General features: G+C 38.0%; 2 protein-coding genes across 2 annotated transcripts in view; one reads left to right on the top strand and one right to left on the bottom strand.

Moving 5' to 3' along the window:
- Nucleotides 1–17,214, top strand: part of KAT2B (lysine acetyltransferase 2B) — a 37,402-nt gene extending 20,188 nt beyond the window's left edge. Inside the window, exons 11-18 of the mRNA XM_009288648.2 lie at nucleotides 2,618–2,744; nucleotides 5,968–6,078; nucleotides 7,677–7,820; nucleotides 10,610–10,724; nucleotides 11,484–11,520; nucleotides 11,840–11,903; nucleotides 12,001–12,085; nucleotides 15,207–17,214. Coding sequence (XP_009286923.1) covers nucleotides 2,618–2,744; nucleotides 5,968–6,078; nucleotides 7,677–7,820; nucleotides 10,610–10,724; nucleotides 11,484–11,520; nucleotides 11,840–11,903; nucleotides 12,001–12,085; nucleotides 15,207–15,400 — 877 coding nt within the window. The 3' untranslated portion in view covers nucleotides 15,401–17,214. The remainder of the gene's footprint in view (nucleotides 1–2,617; nucleotides 2,745–5,967; nucleotides 6,079–7,676; nucleotides 7,821–10,609; nucleotides 10,725–11,483; nucleotides 11,521–11,839; nucleotides 11,904–12,000; nucleotides 12,086–15,206) is intronic.
- Nucleotides 17,215–19,421: 2,207 nt separating this feature from the next.
- Nucleotides 19,422–21,875, bottom strand: part of SGO1 (shugoshin 1) — a 4,758-nt gene continuing 2,304 nt past the window's right edge. The window contains exons 6-8 of the mRNA XM_009288649.1: nucleotides 20,493–21,344; nucleotides 19,808–19,979; nucleotides 19,422–19,563 (exon numbers count right to left, since the gene is read on the bottom strand). Coding sequence (XP_009286924.1) covers nucleotides 19,422–19,563; nucleotides 19,808–19,979; nucleotides 20,493–21,344 — 1,166 coding nt within the window. The remainder of the gene's footprint in view (nucleotides 19,564–19,807; nucleotides 19,980–20,492; nucleotides 21,345–21,875) is intronic.

Below are 21,875 nucleotides of genomic sequence, written 5' to 3' on the forward strand. Positions count from 1 at the left end.
GGCTCTGTCAGACAATGGGGGGAACTTCTAGCAGCTTCTCACAGAAGCCACCCCTGTAGCCCCCCCGCTACCAAAACCTTGCCATGCAAACCCAGTACAGGGACGTGGGCCTGCAGGGAAGGCTTCTACCTATCTTGTACTTTCAAATGTTAGAACTGAAAATCAGAAGGTAATTATGGTGCTTATTAGTGGTTTCCAGGCCCATACTAACTTGCAGGCTGCTCCATCCTCTGTCTGTGGAGATCGTGAACCAAATGGCAGCAGAGACTGAAGTTTTTCAATGAGAAGAACCTGTGGGATTTATGAACAGCAGCATTTAAGTCAGCATGGGAGAAATCACTCCTCACCCAAGCACGTTGCTTTTCTCTTTATCAGTGCAAGTTTCCTGTCTTGCTTTGGGTGCCACTCTACACCACAGGCACTTGAAAAGAGACACATTGGCTGTAGCAGCATCCACAGGTTGCATGCGGTCCTCCACCTACCCTGGTGTCCTGACTGAATTGTGCCTCAGCTGCTCAAGCACGAAGGGAGATTCTCCTCAGAGGTGCCCACTTTTCCACCATTGGTTTCCTGCAGAGTCTGCTTCCTTTCGACCAGTATGTTCTCCCAAAATTTCTGCCTCTGAGCGATCCATGCCCAATGATAGCCTCGGGGGTTGCTGTACTGACTGCAGCACTTCACAGTGGAGGATGCCTGTGGGCTTATTGTTGTGTGTCAGCAGAGACCTTGGGGAGCTCTGGCTGAGCTGATTGCAGCCAACTATGCAGCCTGGTTTGTGGAAGAGCCTTTCTCCACCACCGGTGATATCAGCCTCTGTCTTTGTGACTGGTATTATAGCTGCAGCAGTTATGAAAGCATTTCTGGAACCATTTCCTCTGCTTTTAGGCTCACTAGCATTTGCTCTGCAATACTCTCTTGGTGCCAGCAAACACTGTTGCTGGTGGGTCTGTGCCGTCCCTGAAGTACAAACAGCCCAGTGCTGGGGAATGCTGGACAGGACTTCGGTCTCCAGGCACAGGAGACTTGATCTTGCGGCCTTCTCCTGGGTTCTTCAGAGGGGAACAGCAATTGTCTCATGAGGGCCAGCACCAGTCCAGACTCTTACCTCTCCTATGTGGGGGTAAGTGCCACTCGGTTGGGAGAGAGAGGCAGCACCAGGATCTTGTCTGAGTTTAGGAGCCTTAGCAGCACTGTGATTTCAAGCAGAGGCTACTGGTTGAAGAAGCCAGGTTCCCTCATAACCAAACATCAAAGCAAAATTCTGAAGTAGTGGTGTTGAGTCATGGTGTTCTCCCATATTTCTTACTGGGAAAGACTCTTCTAGTAGGCTGAGAGGAACTGCTGGTAGTTTAAGTACCCTTCAGTATAGATATCTGGAGAGCGGTCTGTGCTTGAGAAAGAGGTATGGATATTGCTACAGCAAGAAAATGCCTTTACGTGCCTGAGGCAAACAGCTGACCCGAAGGAAGAGAAGCACATCGCCTGGAGAGCTCAGAGTACCCCAGCATCTGCTGTGAATCTCCAGGGACACACACTAGAGACCTGTGCTGAGTAGTGGGTACACACAAACCTACGTCAAGTGTGAGATACTGGAGTCCAACAGTTCTCTTCCCAAATTTCTTTTAGCTATTACCTTACTTACTATCGCCTTTACTGTTCTTATTTCTGAAATGGCCATCCTTACTGCATCTTGTTGCTTAAACAACTCAAACATGAGTAAACAAAATTAAAAGCTCAAGCTACTACATTGCTGCTGTCATTCCACAAATAAAAAGCACCAAAATAAGTACAAGAAAAAGAAGAATTTATAAAATGTATAAAATATCCTTCAACGGTGGCACATAAAATATAACTACTCTTCAGACTACCTTTTTTTGGCAGGGGCTCACTTTTGGCACATACAGATATCTTCTGTAAATTTACTGTATTGTTTATACAATTTATATGATACCATGTATTGCATAATCTAGAGAACAGGTGCCGTGTAAATCTTTCCAGACCTTGAGGATTACATTAAAATTCTTAATCCTTGACACAAGAGTTCAGATTGCACCTCGTTATGTCTTTCCTGGCAGTCAATGTAAGTGCAATAGAAATGGATATTTATTCTGGTCTTGATTCCACTGGGAGTGGGTGATTAGAAATAAGAAATATCATTTCTTGCTTCATCAGCTGCATTTGAAACTGATAGCTTAGCTATAGAGAGTGCGTGCAAGGAAACAGGAATCCCTTAGAAAGGACTTGCTGTCCTGTAACTCCATTAATTTCTAATTTAGTCAGGGTAAAATCATCCTGAGAACTGTGCAATGGCATAACTGTCAGCAATAGATTCAATGAAAGCAATAAAACTCTCATTTATTGGGCATTACCCTAGTATCTAGGAGTACTTGGCAAGGCCAGGACCTTGCTGCATGAATGATGAATTTTATGGTAAATTCAAAGCATGATGTTAAAATAGCAACTCTTCTGTAGATACAAGCAGCTAACTTAACAGAGGCATATACAATTGCATTAGCATCACGGAAAGAAGTGAATCAAGTTTCTGAAAAAAGGAAGGTAATGATACTTTATGTACTACGTACATGAATTAAAGTGACTGTTATTTTTGTCTACTCAGGAAACACAAGACCCTTGCATTAATAAAAGATGGTCGTGTTATCGGTGGTATCTGCTTCCGGATGTTCCCCTCCCAAGGATTTACGGAGATTGTTTTCTGTGCTGTGACTTCCAATGAGCAAGTCAAGGTAAAAATAATTCTCTGCTAGAGTTTATTAAATGTATTTGAGTCCCATTCACTACTGCATATGCTCCTAATTTTGTTAGTCACATTGAATATATTGCTGAGTTGCCAAACAGAGTTTGAAGATACAGTGATTCTGAATATAATAGACAAAAACTAAACAAACGTGCAGATTTAGAATCATCAGCATAATAGTAGGATTACTTGTAATTAATTAAATAAAATCTTTCTTGACACAACAATAGTGACCAGTAGTCTCCCATTCTTGGACTATTCACTTCTCTGTCTCCAGCAATTGCTTCTCTGTGTAGTGTAACACCTCATGGTTGACTGAAGTAAGTATTGCTTGTGTGTGACCATAATTTGTGTTCAGTCACTTTGTGGCATTACATGACTTCAATCAAAATGAGATATATCAAAAAAATTAGGTATAGTTTTGCATCTCAAAATAAGCACATGGTCTATTCTATACACTCTTTTTTTAGTTAATTTCACAAAATGTTCTCCAAGTGTTGATAATTAGCAGCTGTGTTGAAAGAATGTAGAGCGCTATGAATACAGGAGATTCCTCCCACTTTACTGGGGACTACAGGCAGATCTAACTGACCATTTGATTCCGGATTTTGCCTTTAGGTGGTGCTGTAGCTTTATGTTTTTCAGTTGAAACTGTTAAAGAGCTGAGATGTGGGTTAATTCAGAGTTTGCAGCAGTTGAACGTGCAGAAATTGTGTGCCCTGTTTTGAAGGGAAGAGCTCTGTATGTGGAAGGGTAACACAGTAGGATTGAAAGCCTGTGACAACTGTTAGTATTTGGATTATATTTGATTTTATTCAACTCTGGTGTTAGAGAGGAACGTTCCCCTGCACTTAGCAGTGGCCTGTCATAAAAGTATCCAAAGTGTTTTAGGAAATGCAAACAATAACGGAATATGCTTAAGTTATATCTATTCTAAGCTTGACTAATTCATAAGAGGTGTTTTCATTCTACTAAACAACCAACTGCACTACACAAGTTAGGCTGCCAAAGGTGTGTTGTGGTTCTCTAGGAATAACCTTTCAGAACGTAATAGAGCAAATAAATCTGACCCATCAGAGTGCCTCCTATGTTGCATACGCACACATAACACACAGTTTCTTCTGTTACCCTCTGGCTGCCTCGCTGTATCAGTTGACTATTTCTGAAAATTTGCCTTCCCACATTCCTGTCTGAGTAAGGCGACCCCTACCAGCAGGTAACTGAGAAAAACTAAATGTTCACACATGGGTGAACTGCCTACTCTTGGGAAAAATAAATTCCTATTTTAATTCAATTTGAGGCTGGAGTAAGAAATATGGGTACTGTTTTCCTTTATATGTGATATTTAAAAGTTGGATTGTTTTTGAGATAGTTTGATCCCGTGTTGCAAAATTATTTTAAATTTTACTGTACACGGCTTAGTTTCCTTTTAGGATTGTTAGACTTTGGCAAGTGTTTGTGAGAATGAATAAATCCTGTGAAGGTTATAAAAATAATAGGTCAGCGGAAAATGTTTGAAGTAATTATCATAATTGCTGGAATTTCTTTGAGACACAAAGTTGACATTTTTTGTCAGAGATTAGATGCTTTAGAATTACTGGAATGAATTGCAATGTTTCGGGTGTTAATAAAATGTCAGTCTCTCATATGCTGTTCCCTTCACCCTGCTGATGAGAAGGGAAGTGAGGAGCTTGACTAGCTCATGTACTGCTAGCTTGCATTTAAGGAAAACATTTTTCATTAAAAATTTTGGTTCAGAGTTTTTGTCCTTTTCAAAGAATTTGAGAACTCAAATTTGCAATTGGAAAGTCTCTTAATTATCTTGAGCACTTCTGAGTTCCAAGAAATGCTGTACCACTCACCATGTCATCAGTTGTCAAACCACTTCTTTGTATTTGATGCCACGCATGATGTGCGCCACTTTAACAAGTGAACATATGGCTTTAAGAGCTTCCTCCAGTTCAGAAGTACTTATTTTTACACCTATGAGGTCTTAATTTCGAATATGAGGTCTGAATACCAGATGCTGCAAACACTAGCTGGAAAGGAAGGACTAATGCACAAATTTTCTACCTAGATTAGTAGGATTTTAAAGAAAATGTGTCATTACTAAATTTTTTGTATTCAGCTTCAGCACTTACCTAACTTGCTTTTATCTGGCTATTTCCATGTTTGGGGCTACTAAATTGTGAATTAAATCAGAAGTATGTATTTTCTAATTTATTTTTCTGGCTTATGTACATAAGTAAAGATTCCCCCAGTTTTCAAGAACAGAGTACCCAAAACGATTCCAGGTATATTTCTGTAAGTGTCCAGTTAGTGTCCATGATGTTAAAATTGGAACATATGCAGGAACAACACATTATTATGGGCTTTCCTGTCTATTTTATGTTTCTTCATCTCACAGCAGAAGGAAAAAGACTGTATCTTACTTGGAAATGTGAATAAACGGAACCTTTTGTTTACTTTGTGGTTGAATGAAAATGGAAATTATTCCTGTGTGCAGTCAGAAGGCATAGCTATTTATTTGATTGTGGACTCAATAATTTTCTGCTGCTTATTATGGTAATAACTGTTTCACTATTCCCTTTTTGGCCCTATGATAAGTTCAGATTATAAATCTTTTGAGGCAGAGGCTGTTTCTGCTACAGGTGCACAGAACACAGCAAAACAGAGATCTCGTCTCAGAACGGGTTCCTCTAGAAGGAGTCATTTTGGTATTCCTACGGCTTTGCAGTTTTGAAGTGATACAGCTAAGAAGGGATGCCCTCTTATTACAATATATGTAGTTTTGTTATTGGTGAAATATGTGACTGTTAATAGTTGATATCTAACTTAAAAGGAAAAAAAAAATAGCGTGTGCACCTTGAATTACAACTTCCAGGACCAGGACCATGTACCTCCTTAGAGCTACGCTTTACCCCTAGAGAGAGTCTAGGTTTTGGTCTCTTTTAGATTAAAAGTGCATCAGACACTAGAAGCTGTGATATTTTGTGTTCCCTGTTGGGTCACAAAGATACCCTTACAAGGCTGAAAACGGTTTGATCTTGAGTACGCCTCACCAAGTTAGTTATGAGAAAATCTTTAAAACAGGATCTAGAGGAAAGACTGCATTTTGAAAAACAGTCTGTAATAACCCTTGGTCCACAGTTTCTAATATGTGCAGTCCCCAAAGGATTTGTAATGGCTTTTTCCTCATGTGTTTCACACAGGGTTATGGGACTCACCTAATGAACCATCTGAAGGAGTACCACATCAAACACAACATTCTCAACTTTCTCACGTATGCAGATGAATATGCTATTGGCTACTTCAAAAAACAAGTAAGTCAATATAAGGAATTACTTGGTGCAAGAAGTTAACATCTAGCAGTGACGAACTAAATAACTAGATGTGACAAAGTAGTTGGATAAAATGCATAGTGCGATTTTATGTGTATATTTTTTATCTACAAAATGTGCTCTGTGTTCATCTTGTGTAATGATATTGGCTTATAATGCATTTTACTTTGATGGAATCATCTGAATATAGGTGCACAGACTAGCCTATAATTTGTCAAGTCTAAAAACCAGTCGAGTGTGGGTTGGCGGCTGCTTCATTCATTCAGTTCCTTCGCTGATTCTGTAAGAAGTGTAAAGAAGGACCAGACATACCTGCGGCAGACTAGAACTTACCTGACCTCTGCTCACAGCTCCTTGTGATTTGAAGCATGAGGTTCAAGCTCAGGAAAGATTGTGATGTCTAATCTGTCAAATAGGTTTGATAGATTAAACAGGTGTCAACTATTTGGTCAGATGACAGAGCGAAGATGGAGTCAGACTATTCTCAGAGATGTACAGCAACAGGACTAGAGGCAACGGACACAAGTTGGATCATGGGAAATTGCAACTAGATAGAAGAAAAATTTTTTTTTTTTCCTTCCTGTCCTAAGGGTGGTGAAATACTGGAAGATGTTGCCTAGAGAGGTTATGGAATCTCTGTCCTTGGCAGTCTTCAAGACTGGACGTGGTCTTGGGCAACTGGATCTGATGAGACCTGCTCTGAGCATGGATGGGGCTAGATGACCTCCTTAAGTCCCTTCCAACCTCAGCTGTTCTATGATTCTGTATATAAAACTGATGCAATTCGCTCTTCACACATTAAAAATGAATAGAAGCTGGGCTTGTGATACTGCTATCAGATCTGTGCAGACAGACCCTTTTCATGTCTGAAATGTCCCTTCCCCAATTTGAAGGTGCTCAGTCTCCATGTAAGTCTGAAGCCTTTGATGTAAATTGTGAGGCAGAATTCCTGGTTAGGATTTTTACTGAGGTTTCATAGATACCACTGTAACAGAAGAATAAAATGGAGCCAAAGTGAGAGTCCTACACTGCTTTTTATTGTCATGGTTAATTCTTTTGTGGGTTTGTTTTTCAATTAACTTTTGAACTGTATGAATACTGTAGTGTAACTTTGGAACTTTTAATAGGATTTGTTATCTTATTTTTTCACTTGAAATACAAAAGTTTAAAAAAAAAAAAGTCATTGTTTTTTCTGGATGTAAAATTACTGTCATCTCATCGACTTCAACAGCAACTTTCCTTGACTAACGACTACAGGACTGGCGTCCTTTAATATTAAAATAGCAAATTTTTGGAAAAATCCAGGAAATTTGTCCACAGTAAAAATATTTTTGTCCATCTCTATCTCCTCTATCTCCCTTCTTTTCCTATACGTATAAGCAATTAACTACTCTTGTATCAAGTGACTCCCATGAGAAGGTGTTTGCAACACTATGAACCATGGTCTGTAACTCTTTCCCTTGTATTGTCTTTATTTTAACATTATGATGAATTTGGTTCTAAATCATCATAGCATTTCAGTTAAAACAAATGTAAAAGGAAAATGGCATCATGACAACTTGATTTTTTTTCTTCTTCAGGGTTTCTCCAAAGATATTAAAGTACCAAAAGCAAAATATGTTGGCTACATCAAGGATTATGAGGGTGCCACGTTAATGGGATGTGAATTAAATCCAAGGATCCCCTACACGGAATTTTCTGTCATCATTAAAAAGCAAAAAGAGGTAAAGGCTGAAATGGAACACTGAACATTATAATCTATTCAGATGTTTAGAAACAATTCAGTCAGTGCCAGGTTAGCTCTCTTCTTTGCTTTGGTGCTTAAAACATTGAAATGTATACTTTTATTAGTTAGAATAATTCTTTCATTCGAGTCCCAGTGCCATAATTTTGCCGTTGAAGCATGAAATTCTACCTTACTAACTTTACGATAACAGAAGTGTTGAAAAGTACTGATATTTAGAGGGGTATTTCATAGCTAAATTTTGTCATAGATGATAATTAAACAAAATCTTGTGAGATTGATTTGTTCTGCAGCTTTGTAATTTTTTTCTTTTTTTTCCCCTCAATGACAGTAGTGTTCATTAGAGTGACTTTTGAATGGGGTGTTTGTACTGCATGTCCTGTATTTTACTTGAAAGAAAGAGGATTATTTTTTCTTCCACTCTCTTAATATACAAATCAAGGGTGGGCCGTCTTAAATTCCAGGCTGTCCCTCTGGAACTTATGTGGGATGTTCTTTATTTAGTCCATAATAATATTCCATATAACAAGGCAGTTTATTAGCAAAATAATTAAGATGTTTCCAGTTGTGTTTAAATACCTTCCTGGGTTTTTAAAGAAATACAAATTACAAGGATAATTTGTTCGTTCAAGGTTGGTCAAATCTCATGACTTTTTATTTTGTTAAAATGCTTCTTTATGGAACAATCATTTTCCTTCCAGTTGAACTATTTGGCCCATGCTTGCAGAAAGAAAGACAGTATCTGAGTGCTATACATTTAGTTTACAAGGTTTCTTAACTTCACTCATTGGGAAAGTTTTCATATGTCCATACAACATAGGTCATAATTTTTTCCCTTTCATTTCTGCTTGCTTGGGTTACTCTTCAGATCCTAGTCTACTACTGGACATACCACCTTCCCCTCAGGGATGGGATGTTGTCAAGGTGGGCAGATAGTGGACATGTCTCTTGTAGCCTGTTACATTTCAGGCATGCTTCACAGCAGTAATACTGTTCTAGGCCCAAACCATCAACATGTCACTTCCAAAAACGTAAGTTAGTTTTGAAGATTTTGGCTCTGGGACTGCTTTATTAGCATATGTTATTTTGCATTCTTTACTCTCTCATTTGGTGGGATGTCCGTATGTTCAAAAGCACTTGGAGACACTCCACTGAGAGATAAAGTGCCTTGATCCTCCAGACATCTCATGTCTACCATTATTAGAAAGGAAGCTGTTGTTATACACTGATCTATGCTGTTGTATCTTCTCTGAGAATAAATATATACACTTTTGGAAGTACATCTTAAGATTGTCTGTTTGACACTCAAAACACAGATCAAGCTTTTTATTCTCCCTGTTCCAAGGAAATTTAGAAATAGCCCTCACAGTCTGCAGCTTTATGAAGAATGTTCGCTTGTCTGCTCAAATCAAAAGCAATGAAGATGATACCTGGACATAAGTAGAATTTTGAATGTTGACAGTAGGGATTATGTACTGATTTGGTTTGCTGCTGGCGTTGGCCAGTACTGGACATCAGACCTAGTCCTGTCCTTTCAGAAGGGAAGCTTTTCATGGGATCTAAGCTTTTATTTAAAGAATTAGAGTATATGCCTATGGCTGCTCTTCCTGATTAAAACAAGCTGTTCAATCAGTAACACTGATTACTCACAAGTCAGCAGGTCACAAAGCTTTGCATAAAGGGATTTTTCGTATTTTTCAGAATGACTGTAAATGAGGTACAAATCAGGCAGTGCAAACTCACAAATGGTGGTCTGTGACCAGTACCCAGTGTCGGGTGACATGGTCTTGTTTGAAAGTATTTTGATGTTACGCTGGAATCTGGCCATGGTGCTGTTGTACACTGTATTTCTCTTAACATTTGTAACCTCTATTGAAAGTCTGATTTTTTTTCTTTTCCTCTTCTTTGAGAGAAAATGCTATGTGTGGGGGAGTGAAGGTCCTTAAAAATAAAAATATGTCCATCTTTATTATTTCCAAAGAAAATAGTCTTTCAAGCTGTGGTGGTCTGAATGGCTGCGCATTTGTTTACTCCCAGTTATGAAGTAAGCCATTTTGAAAGTGACATATTCAGGACACACAAAGCTTAGGTAAGCGTCTAAGTGTGTATCAAGAGCACGAAAGCAAATTACTTAGAATTGAGGTAATGAGATTGCAAAGCAGAACAGAGTGTACCCCAGAATTGGGAAAGCCTATTCTGGCATTTACAAGCAGAGTAGAATATCGGTTCCAAAGAGTGGCATCATTCTGACTTCCTTGGGAGAAAATCTTCAGTAAGAGTATCTCTGACTGATACCTAAGCAACTCCTACAGTTATATGGAGACTTCAAAGTGAACAGGTATTTCTAAAATTTTGGAAATCGAACATATATGTGCATTCAATATGTGCCTTGAAATTTCTGACTGGGCTGTGCTGAAGCAGTTCAGAAGCACCAGCTGTCAGAATTAGAGCCAGTTCCCAAACCTGCTTCCAGGAAATTTCCTTCCTTACCTCTGCTGCCACCTTCCCAGGAGGTGTGCAGCTTGTGATCAATACAGCAAGCAATGAGTCCTTTTCTTCCAGATTTGTGCCTAAATAAGCAGCTGAGAGCCTCATCTGCAGAATCGGTGTTCGGCCAGGTAGCTCACCCGTTACCAGCTTCAGGGAATCTATAAGGACCATAAGATTAGGAAGCGAGAGTGTTTCTGTTCATCATGGTTTTGCATTAATCCTCTGGGTTACTTTTGAGCAAACCAATTATTTTTTGTTTTCTCTGCTGCTTTATTACAGATCATTAAAAAGCTCATAGAAAGGAAACAAGCTCAGATACGAAAAGTTTATCCTGGCCTTTCCTGCTTCAAAGATGGAGTACGGCAGATTCCTATAGAAAGCATTCCTGGAATTAGTATGTATCAACCTCTTTTAATGTAGAACAGAAGCAGAACAGCCCAAGAAAGGTCCAAGACTAGAAATACTAATGTAGTCATGTATTTCTTTTTGATTAAAATGTAATTGTTTTGGTTTGTTGGTTTGACTTCTATGAAGATTGTTGTGTTTCCAGTACAATTGCTGTCTTCGAGACTTCCCCAAGGCATCCCAGGCTGATGCTCTTCTATGTACTTGTGTGTAATTTTATTTATATGTGATCCCTCTTTGATTTGTATCGCAGTGCAGTCAGCAATTTCCCTTTGGCACCACTGTTACACACTGCACTCCTGTACAAGGATGTGTTCTGTGCTAAACATGGACTTACAGGACAAAACAGAATTAGAACATTTAAGTATCATCTTTTGGGGGATTTTTTTCAACTATGCTTTTCTGCAATTTATTCTCTGTCCCTAGGGAATCAAATTGGATAACTTTGACATCATTATTATTTACAGAGGTTGTGGTAAAATATGTATTGAATTCTTGAAAAAAATGTGTGTTTCATGTAGGAATATTTTAGAATCTTTTCTGCAGTCTGGAGGAAGAGGCATGTGGGAAATTGAATGGGGCTGTAGGCTAGATGGTTGTGTTATGTATTAGGAGTAGCTTTTGTTAAAACAAACCCATTTTACTGCAGCAGTGCTGAAATGGCTTATCTTTTTAGAGTTGCAGTAACTCAGTTAATGTTTTGACCTACTGTAGTTCCCATGTAATCTCTCATGTTGTTGGTGTACAGGAGAGACTGGCTGGAAACCAAGCGGAAAAGAAAGAGGGTGAGTGCTGCAAAAGTAAAATGATGAAGCAGTTTGGAGATTCCTTTGAGAAAAGTCTTTAAACAATGTAATTTGATATTTCCTTCCATCCATTGGAAAATAGATAAATAATCTGCAAGGGATGAGTTTTTAAGTGGGTTTTTTGTTTTGTTTTGGGTTTTTTTTTGGGGGGTGGTTTGTTTGTTGGGTTTTTTTTTTAAATTTTATGTCTTCCATAAAATGCTTGAAACTTTGGAGATGCTTTTACGTAAGACGGACATCATAGGAATGAAGATAAGCGATTCAAGCTAATCTTTTTGTGTTCATATTTTCTTTCAAGTAAGGAGCCCAAGGATCCAGATCAACTTTACAGCACATTAAAAACCATCCTGCAGCAGGTGAAGGTGAGTGCTAGTTCTAGTTTATTCTGTAAAGATTTTTAAATGATTTCCAATATAGAGTTTCCACATTAGAGATACCTTACTTTTTTCTTTACCAAAGAGCCATCAAAGCGCTTGGCCCTTCATGGAACCTGTGAAGAGAACAGAAGCTCCTGGATATTATGAAGTTATAAGGTTTCCCATGGGTAATGCCATTAACATTTTTTAAGTATAGAGTTTAAAAATCTTTATAGCTGCAGATATAGCAGATAAACTGTAATCTGATTATTTTATGTTAAAAGATACATATTACTTGCAGCTGAATAGCTTGCAGCTCTGAAGTGCCAAGAGTATGATGCCATCATTTGAAATTTATGACTGCTTTGTGACCTTTGTGAAGCATCTATAGTGTGTACATGTGAAATCTTAGTATGCCCTAGAGAGCCCTAGGAAGCTCTTAAACGGTGCAGTCAGCTAGAAACTTCGGGACTGAGCTGGTTTATGAGTTGTAAGAATATGTTCTTGTGTGTGGTCATTGCAGATCCTACTGGTACGTTAAAAAATCTCAAACTTTCAGGAACACCTGAGCATTTGAATTGCTTTGAAAAACAGATTTAAGCTTTCTAAATCACATAGAGAAAACCTTCAAAAGTAGCAAGGTTTTCTAATTAAGTCTTAACAGTTTGCTCCAATTTAAGTTTAGGAAAATGCTTCATGCAACTGATTGTAAGATAAAAGTTATCTTTGTATTTTAGATCTGCCAAAGTCGTCCGAGGTGTTTTTTTAATTTATTTATTTTTACTTTTAAATCATGCAGCTATTGTTTATGCAGGATTACTTGCAAAGGGAAGTACACAATTGCTAATAACGTCTTTTCTTTTGACTGCTGGGTCGTATAATTTCAATGATGATTCAGTGCAGTTCTAAACAGATGCTTGTTTTGATTTGTATTGCAGCAGATTTAAAACTGAATCCTGCTCCTCCTTCATTGTTTATGCAATACTCACCTCCATCTTTCTGATTACAGTTTCTTTACCTTCTAATGTTATTAGAGAATGAAATACAAGTTCATTGCAGGCTACTATCAGTCAGTTTCTCAGAGAATGAAAGTGTTTGTTCCTGTTGCTTTGCATAGGCTCCTAGCCTGCGTATACCAATTTGGCTTAATGATTTTTTTTTATATCCAACTTATCATTTCCAAATAGCAAATACACGTGTCCTTTATAAAACAGCAGCCGGCTTCCTGTATCCCTGACAAAAATGTATTTTCTAGTAATGAAGAAAAAGAATGTTGACACCCTCCCGTGGCAGAGTTTTCTTCATCTGCTTTTCTGAGCACAGGCTAGATCTAGATGGCCGTTTAATCTGAACAGTGGTTACAAAGAACCTACTGCCTGGGCTGGCAAACCCGAAGTAGGAATGTTGTCTGTCCTTTCCTTGTTCAGATGTATTACACTGGAGGTGGGGGCAGCAGCTCTCGTTTTAGGGTTAAGCTGAGGTCTTTGGTTTAGTTTTGCTTTTTTTTTTCAGCTAAGGAACCCAGCACAACTAAACTGCATTTTGATTCATGATCAACTTCTGCTTGCTTTCTGCTCTCACTGCCAGCATGCTGATAGCGTACAAAAATCGCTCAGATGTAATTTCAATTAAAAAGAAACAGCATTGTCTTTTCTTGTGCTATCACATCCAAGATATAACATTTGTCTTTATGTTTGCATACAGACTAAATTGTACAATATTTCAGAGCTATGGCTGTAGGTTTTTTTTAACTGCCTCCTAAGGTCAGTTCTCACATATAAACACTTTTTCCCCCTGTTTTAAGTGTTCTTTCAGCTGATTATTTTCAAGAAATGCTGTTTGGTTTTTTTTCCCTTTTCATCTGCAACACAAAAGCTGTATGGCTGAGTGACAGATGGAGCCAAACTTTCGCTGTAGTTAGAGGAGAACAGTTTAACTGACCAGCCAGGCAATGTTTGCTTTAGGGTGAGCTGAACAGCGTTCTCAGTTGGATGCTATAATTAGACTATGGATACCCAGTTTAGATGTAGGCACCTAAATTTCAGACTTAATTTCAGCTGAATGAGCCTTTGCTTTTGCAAAATATTGTGCAACACTAGTGAATGGCAAGTTATATATCATTGGAAGAGGTATTTGAGAGCATTCATCAAACTTTTCTTAAATAATCCTCTCATCAATTTCACAGGGTTTTTCTCTATTTTACTGACGTCAAATCTCCCTTAAAAAACCCAAACTAAAAAAAAAAAAACCAAACCAAAAACCAAACCAAAACAAAAATACCCATAACCATATTTTTTAAAATCTTAAGTTTTAAGGTTTAGTTCCTTTGCATTGGAGGTCTTTGGTCTCTGCTTTCCTTGCAATACTTGTTGGCAGTAAGTCTTCTCCATTTCAGCTGTTTCTGTTACGGTTTCACAAAGGTGCTGCTGAAGCCTGGCTCAAGCATTGCTAGAAAAGTAGTTGTTAGAGCATCTGAGGTGAGAAAAGCTGAGGCATCCAGCACACCTCCCCCTACTTCTATTCCTGTACTGACTCCTAGAACACTTGTAATGTAGTCAAAATTTTTAAATGCCTGATAGGAATTACTGGGAAAGCGACTGTGTGGAGAACACCGAGATGATTTACATTTTTACAGATTACTGATTTTAGTATAAAGGAAAACATTTCTTAAAGAATGTTCTGTAAGTAAAGGTTTTGTATGATGCATTGAACGCAGGAGAGATCTGTTCTCGCATGACTTAAAAAGGGGTACATAACTATAAACTTTGAAGCTGTAATTAAAATATATGTAGAGTGTGGAACACTTAATCTCTTTTTCAAAGCTGCAGGTACTGCTGGTAGCATAGACAGATGTCTCTTCTCTGCTGTGTTCGCACAGAAGTGAGGATTTTAGGTTAACATACATGTTTTGTGATGTTTGAATACTTTGCTTATACACTCCTAAGGCCTCCTCCAGCAGAGCTGACAACAGCTTTGCCTCGCAGAGCGGTTGGGGCGGAGAGTTAGGGACACCTAATACCCACTGAAAACTCAGAGAAGTACGAGAACACAAAAGAATGATGCTTTAATCTTTTAAAGGAGGAAAAAATAAACTCTATACAAAATCATTCTTACAGTGAAACATTGCTTAGTTCCAGGGGCTTAACTGCTGTTGAAGCTAAAAAAGGGACCATGCCTTCGATGAAGGAAATTAGGAATTCCAAATCCTAGCTTTGCCAGTTCATGTTAAATGGCGCATCAGTTTAAAGGGATATTGCATGCGAAAAGTATTTGAATCAAACGCTGTTAATCTATTTTTCTCCTGTACAGATCTCAAAACAATGAGTGAGCGACTCAAGAATAGGTACTACGTGTCTAAGAAATTATTCATGGCAGACTTGCAGCGAGTCTTTACAAATTGCAGAGAGTACAACCCCCCCGAGAGTGAATACTACAAATGTGCCAATATACTGGAGAAATTCTTCTACACAAAAATTAAAGAAGCTGGATTAATTGACAAGTGACACTGTCTTTTTTACAACCAATCAGTGTGCCTACTTCATGGGCAGGGGAAGCCGTTATGTATCTGAGTTGTGGGACTTTAAGGTTTTGAGAAACTTCTGTTGAATACTTAGCACTTTTAAAAACCCTTTTAGTTTTGCAAACCTGTATTATACTGAAGTTACAAAAATTATTTTATTAAAATGCTTTATAATGTATTTAATTACGGAAGATTTCTTTTGTGTGCCCATTACCGTATGTTCATAATAAGTTTATCAGCTACAGCCTCAGAAACCCCACAAAACATGTGGGAAATTGCACATGTTTGGGAATATGAAGAAAATTCCCAAACAACAGATGTTATAGCTTACCTAATGCAGTACCTATTTGATAAAGTTTTATTATTTTTTTTCCAGTAAAAAAGAAAACAGTAAGGGAAAACAACAGTCGGGGGGGTTCTGAAACACTTATTTCTTTGTAGAATCTTTTTATAAGATATTATTTTTTAAAAGAAACACTCAGCTGGTTGAGAAGCTGTGAGAGAAGAGCAGCCAGTTCTGAAAAAGGACTGCCTGTAATCTTTGATAGATGCAAGTTTTTCTATTCATTTTGGGTTTTGATAAATATTTTACCTGCAAATTGTAATCTCATAACCACTATTTAAAAAAAAAAGAATAAATCTGGCTAGATGTGTAATGTCATAGTGACTTGGCTTATGCAGGACATAAGTACCCAAAATAACTTCAGAGAATCTGATTCGCATATACTAAACTATTTCAATTGGCTTGGTAGAGTTAAGGTTTTGATGCACTTCATGATCCACCCTGTTTACTACTCTTCACTGATAAATTCTTTGTATTATTCAGCAGAGATAAGACTATTGTACACAAAAGAAGTCAACATATGACAGCTTCTAGCTTATATACTTGGCTCTGTGGTAAACTGGATTTTCTACCAAGCTTTATTGTAAACGCTTATTAACTGTGATTATTTAGACCCAGGAACATACTAACATTTTACAACTCATGTTAGGATATCTTCAAATCGAGCACTTATATATATTATATATATATATTTTGCTGCTTACACTACACTTTTAAGAGGTACACCTAACTTCCTAATGGAGATCAGTACAGGCCAAAAAGTTGTCACGCGACATTTTCTAATTAGAGTTTGTAACTGTAAATTATAATTGCTTTTGTGAAAAAAAAACAGATTTACCTTTCATTCTTGGTGTTTTATATTTACAGATGTTACACTGGTAAAATTCAGTAGTTATAAGACTGAAAAACCCCCAATCCTGCGCGGTGTCAAAGAATATATTCCTGCAAAATGCCTGTGCGATGTTAAATCACAAGTCAATTCAGCAAGTAGATGTCAGGAACTACCTGGAAGTAGTAACTGTGGTACACACACGGTATTCAAAATGTTAACACTAGACTTGCCGTAGTGTTTTGTATGAGATTAGTCTGACCTACATTTGGATCTATAACAAAGGTACAGTGAGTATTTTTTTTTTTTTAATAGCCAGTACTGGATGCTATAATCCTGTTTTGTAGATTGGGCCTACGGATGCACCTGTTAAGCTTGGTATCCTGTGAAATTTTGTTATTTTCAGAGTAGATTTTCTTATCGTCTTTCAATCAGATTGTCTCTTCTATATTGAAACATTTGTTTTCTAATTTAAGAATTAATATTTTCATAGATACTGTGCAATAAAGTTACGGTAGGATATGTGGTTTTGCAAATGCTTTAACAGCTGATGAACTTTACATTTGTAAAATTAATATATTGTACTGGTACAGAATAGTTTTAAATTATATATGTACAAAACCCTACTTATTTTGGTCTCTTTTTTCATTAATTAGTTCTTGCACTACAAATATACACACTGAAGCAATTTCACAGCTGAGCACAGTGAATCTACAAGAGTGCAGTCAGTGCACCTTCCAGGTACACTAGAAAATACACAAAAAAGCCTCCGAGTTCACTGAGAGCATGGTGTGATAAACCGACCGGAGAATTCAGTATGGAAAGCTGTGACCATTCCAGGTAGCATTCTCTGCTCCATGCTAACGGAGCTACAGTGATGCTGTTACTCCCCTCTCCTCAACATCTCAAACAATTCTTTGACTGAGGTGTTCAAGAGCTTTGATTTTTCACCTCAAAGCATGCTCGTGCTGTTTTCTCACTTTTGCCTACTAGAGTCCTTTATTCACAAGACACTATATACATGGGAGCAAACTACAGTCCATGCTGAGCCTGTACTTACCTGCTATCACCACGATGTTACTCAGATGTTACACTAGTTTTATTTTGCATACCATAAACAAGCCCTGCATCTGCCCAATACCTTGACAGACAATTACAGAGTACGAAGAAATTTATTTTTTTTCCCCCCCATCCACTAAGATTTAGTCCTATGCCACATCACAGAAGAGCGTACTGTTCAGAGGGTAGCAAACAGTGGTCAAAAGAGGCTTAGCTGTTTTCTTGGACACTTCTAGGAATATCAGTTGAGAATTGGTGATGGAACTGCAGCAATTCTTCAAGCTTACGCAATCCAAAAAAACCCCAGACGCACCACACCTGCCTTGGGCTGCTCTGCTATCACATTGTTCTTTTTCGGTCCCTGATAAACAACTGTTACAGATTTGTTCACTGAAAGACAAGAGCACCTGAAGTTAAATCATTCTGCTTAAGTTCCTATAGTACTAAAGAGTTTCAGAAGGAAGATGGTAGTGCCCAGAGCTAGAATTTTAGGATACAAATGGAAGGTTAAGTTTCAGTTCCAACATCTAAAGGCTGTGTTGTGAACAGATACTTTCAGTCAGTAGCTGCAGCTTTTATTATTACTGTTGAGGGAGTCACCTAAGAAGTTACCAGTAAAACAATAATTAACACTATACATTTTTATTACAGAAAGGGAGAGATCTTACACCTCTTGGAGTGGAACAGGTGAGACAGGCAGTCTTGCAAGACAAATGAAGAACCTGTATTTTTGTACTTTCCCATTATTTATTTTGAATGTAGCTTTCCTCTTTGTATTCATGTATCCATTAATACTTCTTAAGTGTTTCTCAAGCAAAGCAAAGCTAGTTGGAGTGCTCTGCAACCCTGAAATCTTGCTGGACAGTTTATAACAGTGTTCTAGCATACTGCCTACTGTGGTACCAAATGGTACCAGTTCCGATGTGGCAGACCTTCCTCTGGTAAAGGCGCTTGGCCAAAATTATTATGACATCCCATAACAGTAGTTTACTTTGCGCTCTGACAAAGCGGAGCACTCTTCACCAACCATCACCGACAAGCAGATAGGAACAAAGCAAATTTAAGTTGATTATAACTTGCGTTCGTAGAAGTACCAACCAACCCTAAGTTACTACTTTTGAAAGCTCCAGCTACATAATCAGATTACAACTGGCAATCTTGCTTCTAAACTATGCTTATGCCACATAAGATGGGGAGGGAGTACACTGGCTTGCGGTATGCCTACTGCTGACATTGCTACCCTTGAAGCAAATACGGAAACCCTGCAAAAAGAACACCAACCAACTCCAAGCTGTTTCCGAACACTAAGACATTTATTCTGAGCTTCAACATGAAACTACAACCATTACATAAAGAAGATCTGTACAAACTTTGTTATTAAGAAAACCACAGAAACATTTGATCTTAAGTGCCTGAAGTTCACCTTTGCCAACCACTGTGAGATCAGGCAGGGTATAAGTCATAAAATTACATTCACCATCTTTTCCATCAGGTATTTCCGATTTACTCACAGATCCATGATGCAGGGATGCCTCCTCTCAAAAGAGTTGGAATGGAATCACCTTAGTTATAAAAGTAGTCTTGTGTCTTCTATATCATTAAAAAACCAGTCACTGGATTAAAAACAAAAACTCCTTAATTTTATATCCGTACTATTGGACACATAGAAATAATTGCATATTTGTGTAAGATATTGTGCAACGATAATTTCCTGGATGAAAGATTTCCTTTCTTCACGGAGCAAGCATGGTTTTGCTATCATGACTGGAAATCTCAACAACAACCAACAAATTTCTCATCGTATTTTGACAGAGGTTCTTTCTTAAAAGAACAGCGTTTAGCATCTTTTTTCTGCTTGAAAATTGGAGAATTCAGAAAATTTGTATCTGTAAATGGATCTCCTCTCCTGAGTTTCCTGTTAAAGAAAAAAAAAAAAAACAACAAAAAAGACAAAATTGAGTTTTGTTCCCCACGTCACTTAAAACATTAACTTTCAGCTCATGAGTTCAACTTCACATGAACTATTTTGTATTACTAACATCAGACCTCTCTGAATGTTTTGTCAAGAACTTATTTCCAATATTTAAATAATCCCCTCAAATCCTCCATTTGATGGAATATTACGAACTTTATACCAAACTGAAAAGTAAGACACCTACCCTGCAATACTTGGTTCTTTATAGCTCACAGTAAGAGTACAGCTTCGCTTGCGTTTTGGAGATCGTGGTCCTTCACCTTCTGGAACAATAGTTACATTCCCAGCGCTGGGGAGCAATGAGGTGGTGTTGGTAACATCACAGAGATGACCACGAGGTGGCTCAGAAGGCTGCCCTAGGAAGAAATTACGCACAGTTAAGACAATTCAGGCAAGCTAACTTAAAAGAGAATGTCAATGAACATACTAGATGTGAAGGAACTCTCAGCTATAACTATTATCTTCTTCATTTCGCTTAAGAATACATAGGGGAATCAACAAATACTCAGGATTTTAATTTGGAAAAAAAAATTAACACTAAGCAGTGCCAGGCAAAGTGTGATTTGTTATTCCACTTCTCTCTCAGTTTATACTCTTGTTCTCCTCTTTTTCCTCAGCTTTAATACATCATTAAACACATCTAAAATACAGTATTAATTCATTGTTGACCAATTTCTGAAACAGAACATATCTTTAATTCCAATTTCTGCTGAGGGGGAAAAAAAAAAAAAGGCAGACAGAAGAATGACTCTAATGATTTTTATAACATTATTCTGTTTGTATTTATTAAAGAAACTAAAGTAAAAAAGCCTAAATCCCTTGAACAATGTTATCTCTCAAGGAAACAAAACCAATTACAGAACACTTACTAATAGACTTGTCACTTGATATATTGCTTTCAGTCTCTTTTTCATTATGGAGTTTCTGCTCACGCTGTGCCAAACATCTTTTAGACCTTGGCCTTGCATGGACTGGCGATGTATCTTTCTTGTCCACTGAACTTTTTCTTTTTTTCGATTTACTCTTGTAAGGCTCATAAAGGCTATCATCTGAATCTTCTTCAGTATCGCTTGACTCGATGGTGTTATTTTCAGGTAAGTCGTCTTTGTCATCCACACCAGTATCTCTGTCATTCACCTTATTTTGTCGAAAAGGTGTAATGTGGACACGCTCTTCAAAATGAAAGTCATAAGCATCACTGGAGCCACCCAAGAAATCCAACTTTTCTTTGGAAGCCTCTTTACCCTGTCTTTTTTTTGGTCTTTGTCTGGAAGTATTTTTAGGCCATTCCAGTTTTCCCTTCTGATGCTTCTCTTTCCTTACTTGAGAGCCTTCTCTGCTTTTCCACTCACGTTTAAGATCAGAATTATTGTTTAAGTTGAACTGTGCAGTTTCAGAATCTATCCGCCTCAATACCAGCTCTGAACCTACCTTGTTTTCATTTAACTGAGAAATATCTGAATTAATGCTTTCTACCGTACATGTCTCTAGACTTTCCTCAAGTCTAATTTCATCCTCTTTAGAAATCTCTTTTGTTGAATCAGGTGCTTCTGAATGGTCCAAGACACCAGCGCAAAGTTCATTGTGATTTCTCGTCTTTGAATAGCGACGCCTGGTGGACACGCTTTTTGGTAACACATTACCAAATCCTTCCTCTCCACCTGAAGAAACATTTTCCAGCTCTGACCCTATGTTGTCCAGATGAAAATCTGATGTTCGTCCTTGTAATTGAAGAGAAAAAGTCATATTAAAGCTAAACAGTAACAACCTGTTAAGGTTTTGTGCAAATTCTGAACCTGTCAAAAATTAAGACTATTCTTAGAATTTTCTCCACAGATTTGTATAAACCAGTATTTGACAATCAAGATAAGCTCTGTTTAATACAGCTTCCAGACAGAAAGCAGTTAAGTATACTACATTATGATTTTCCTGTAAACTGTTCTGTTATCTACAGGTCATTTTTTCTGAGTATTTAACTTTGTTAACAATTGTTGATTTCATAGTAGGGGAGTGATCATCCCCCTGTACTCGGCACTGGTGAGGCCGCACCTCAAATACTGTGTTCAGTTTTGGGCCCCTCACTGCAAGACAGACATTGAGGTGCTGCAGTGCGTCCAAAGAAGGGCAACGAAGCTGGTGAAGGGTCTGGAGAACAAGTCTTATGAGGGGCGGGTGAGGGAACTGGGGTTGTTTAGCCTGGAGAAAAGGAGGCTGGGGGGAGACCTCATCGCTCTCTACAACTACCTGAAAGG

Source organism: Aptenodytes forsteri, unplaced genomic scaffold, assembly GCF_000699145.1.
Source record: "Aptenodytes forsteri isolate BGI_AS27 unplaced genomic scaffold, ASM69914v1 Scaffold9, whole genome shotgun sequence".
In the NCBI taxonomy this organism is placed as follows: domain Eukaryota; kingdom Metazoa; phylum Chordata; class Aves; order Sphenisciformes; family Spheniscidae; genus Aptenodytes; species Aptenodytes forsteri.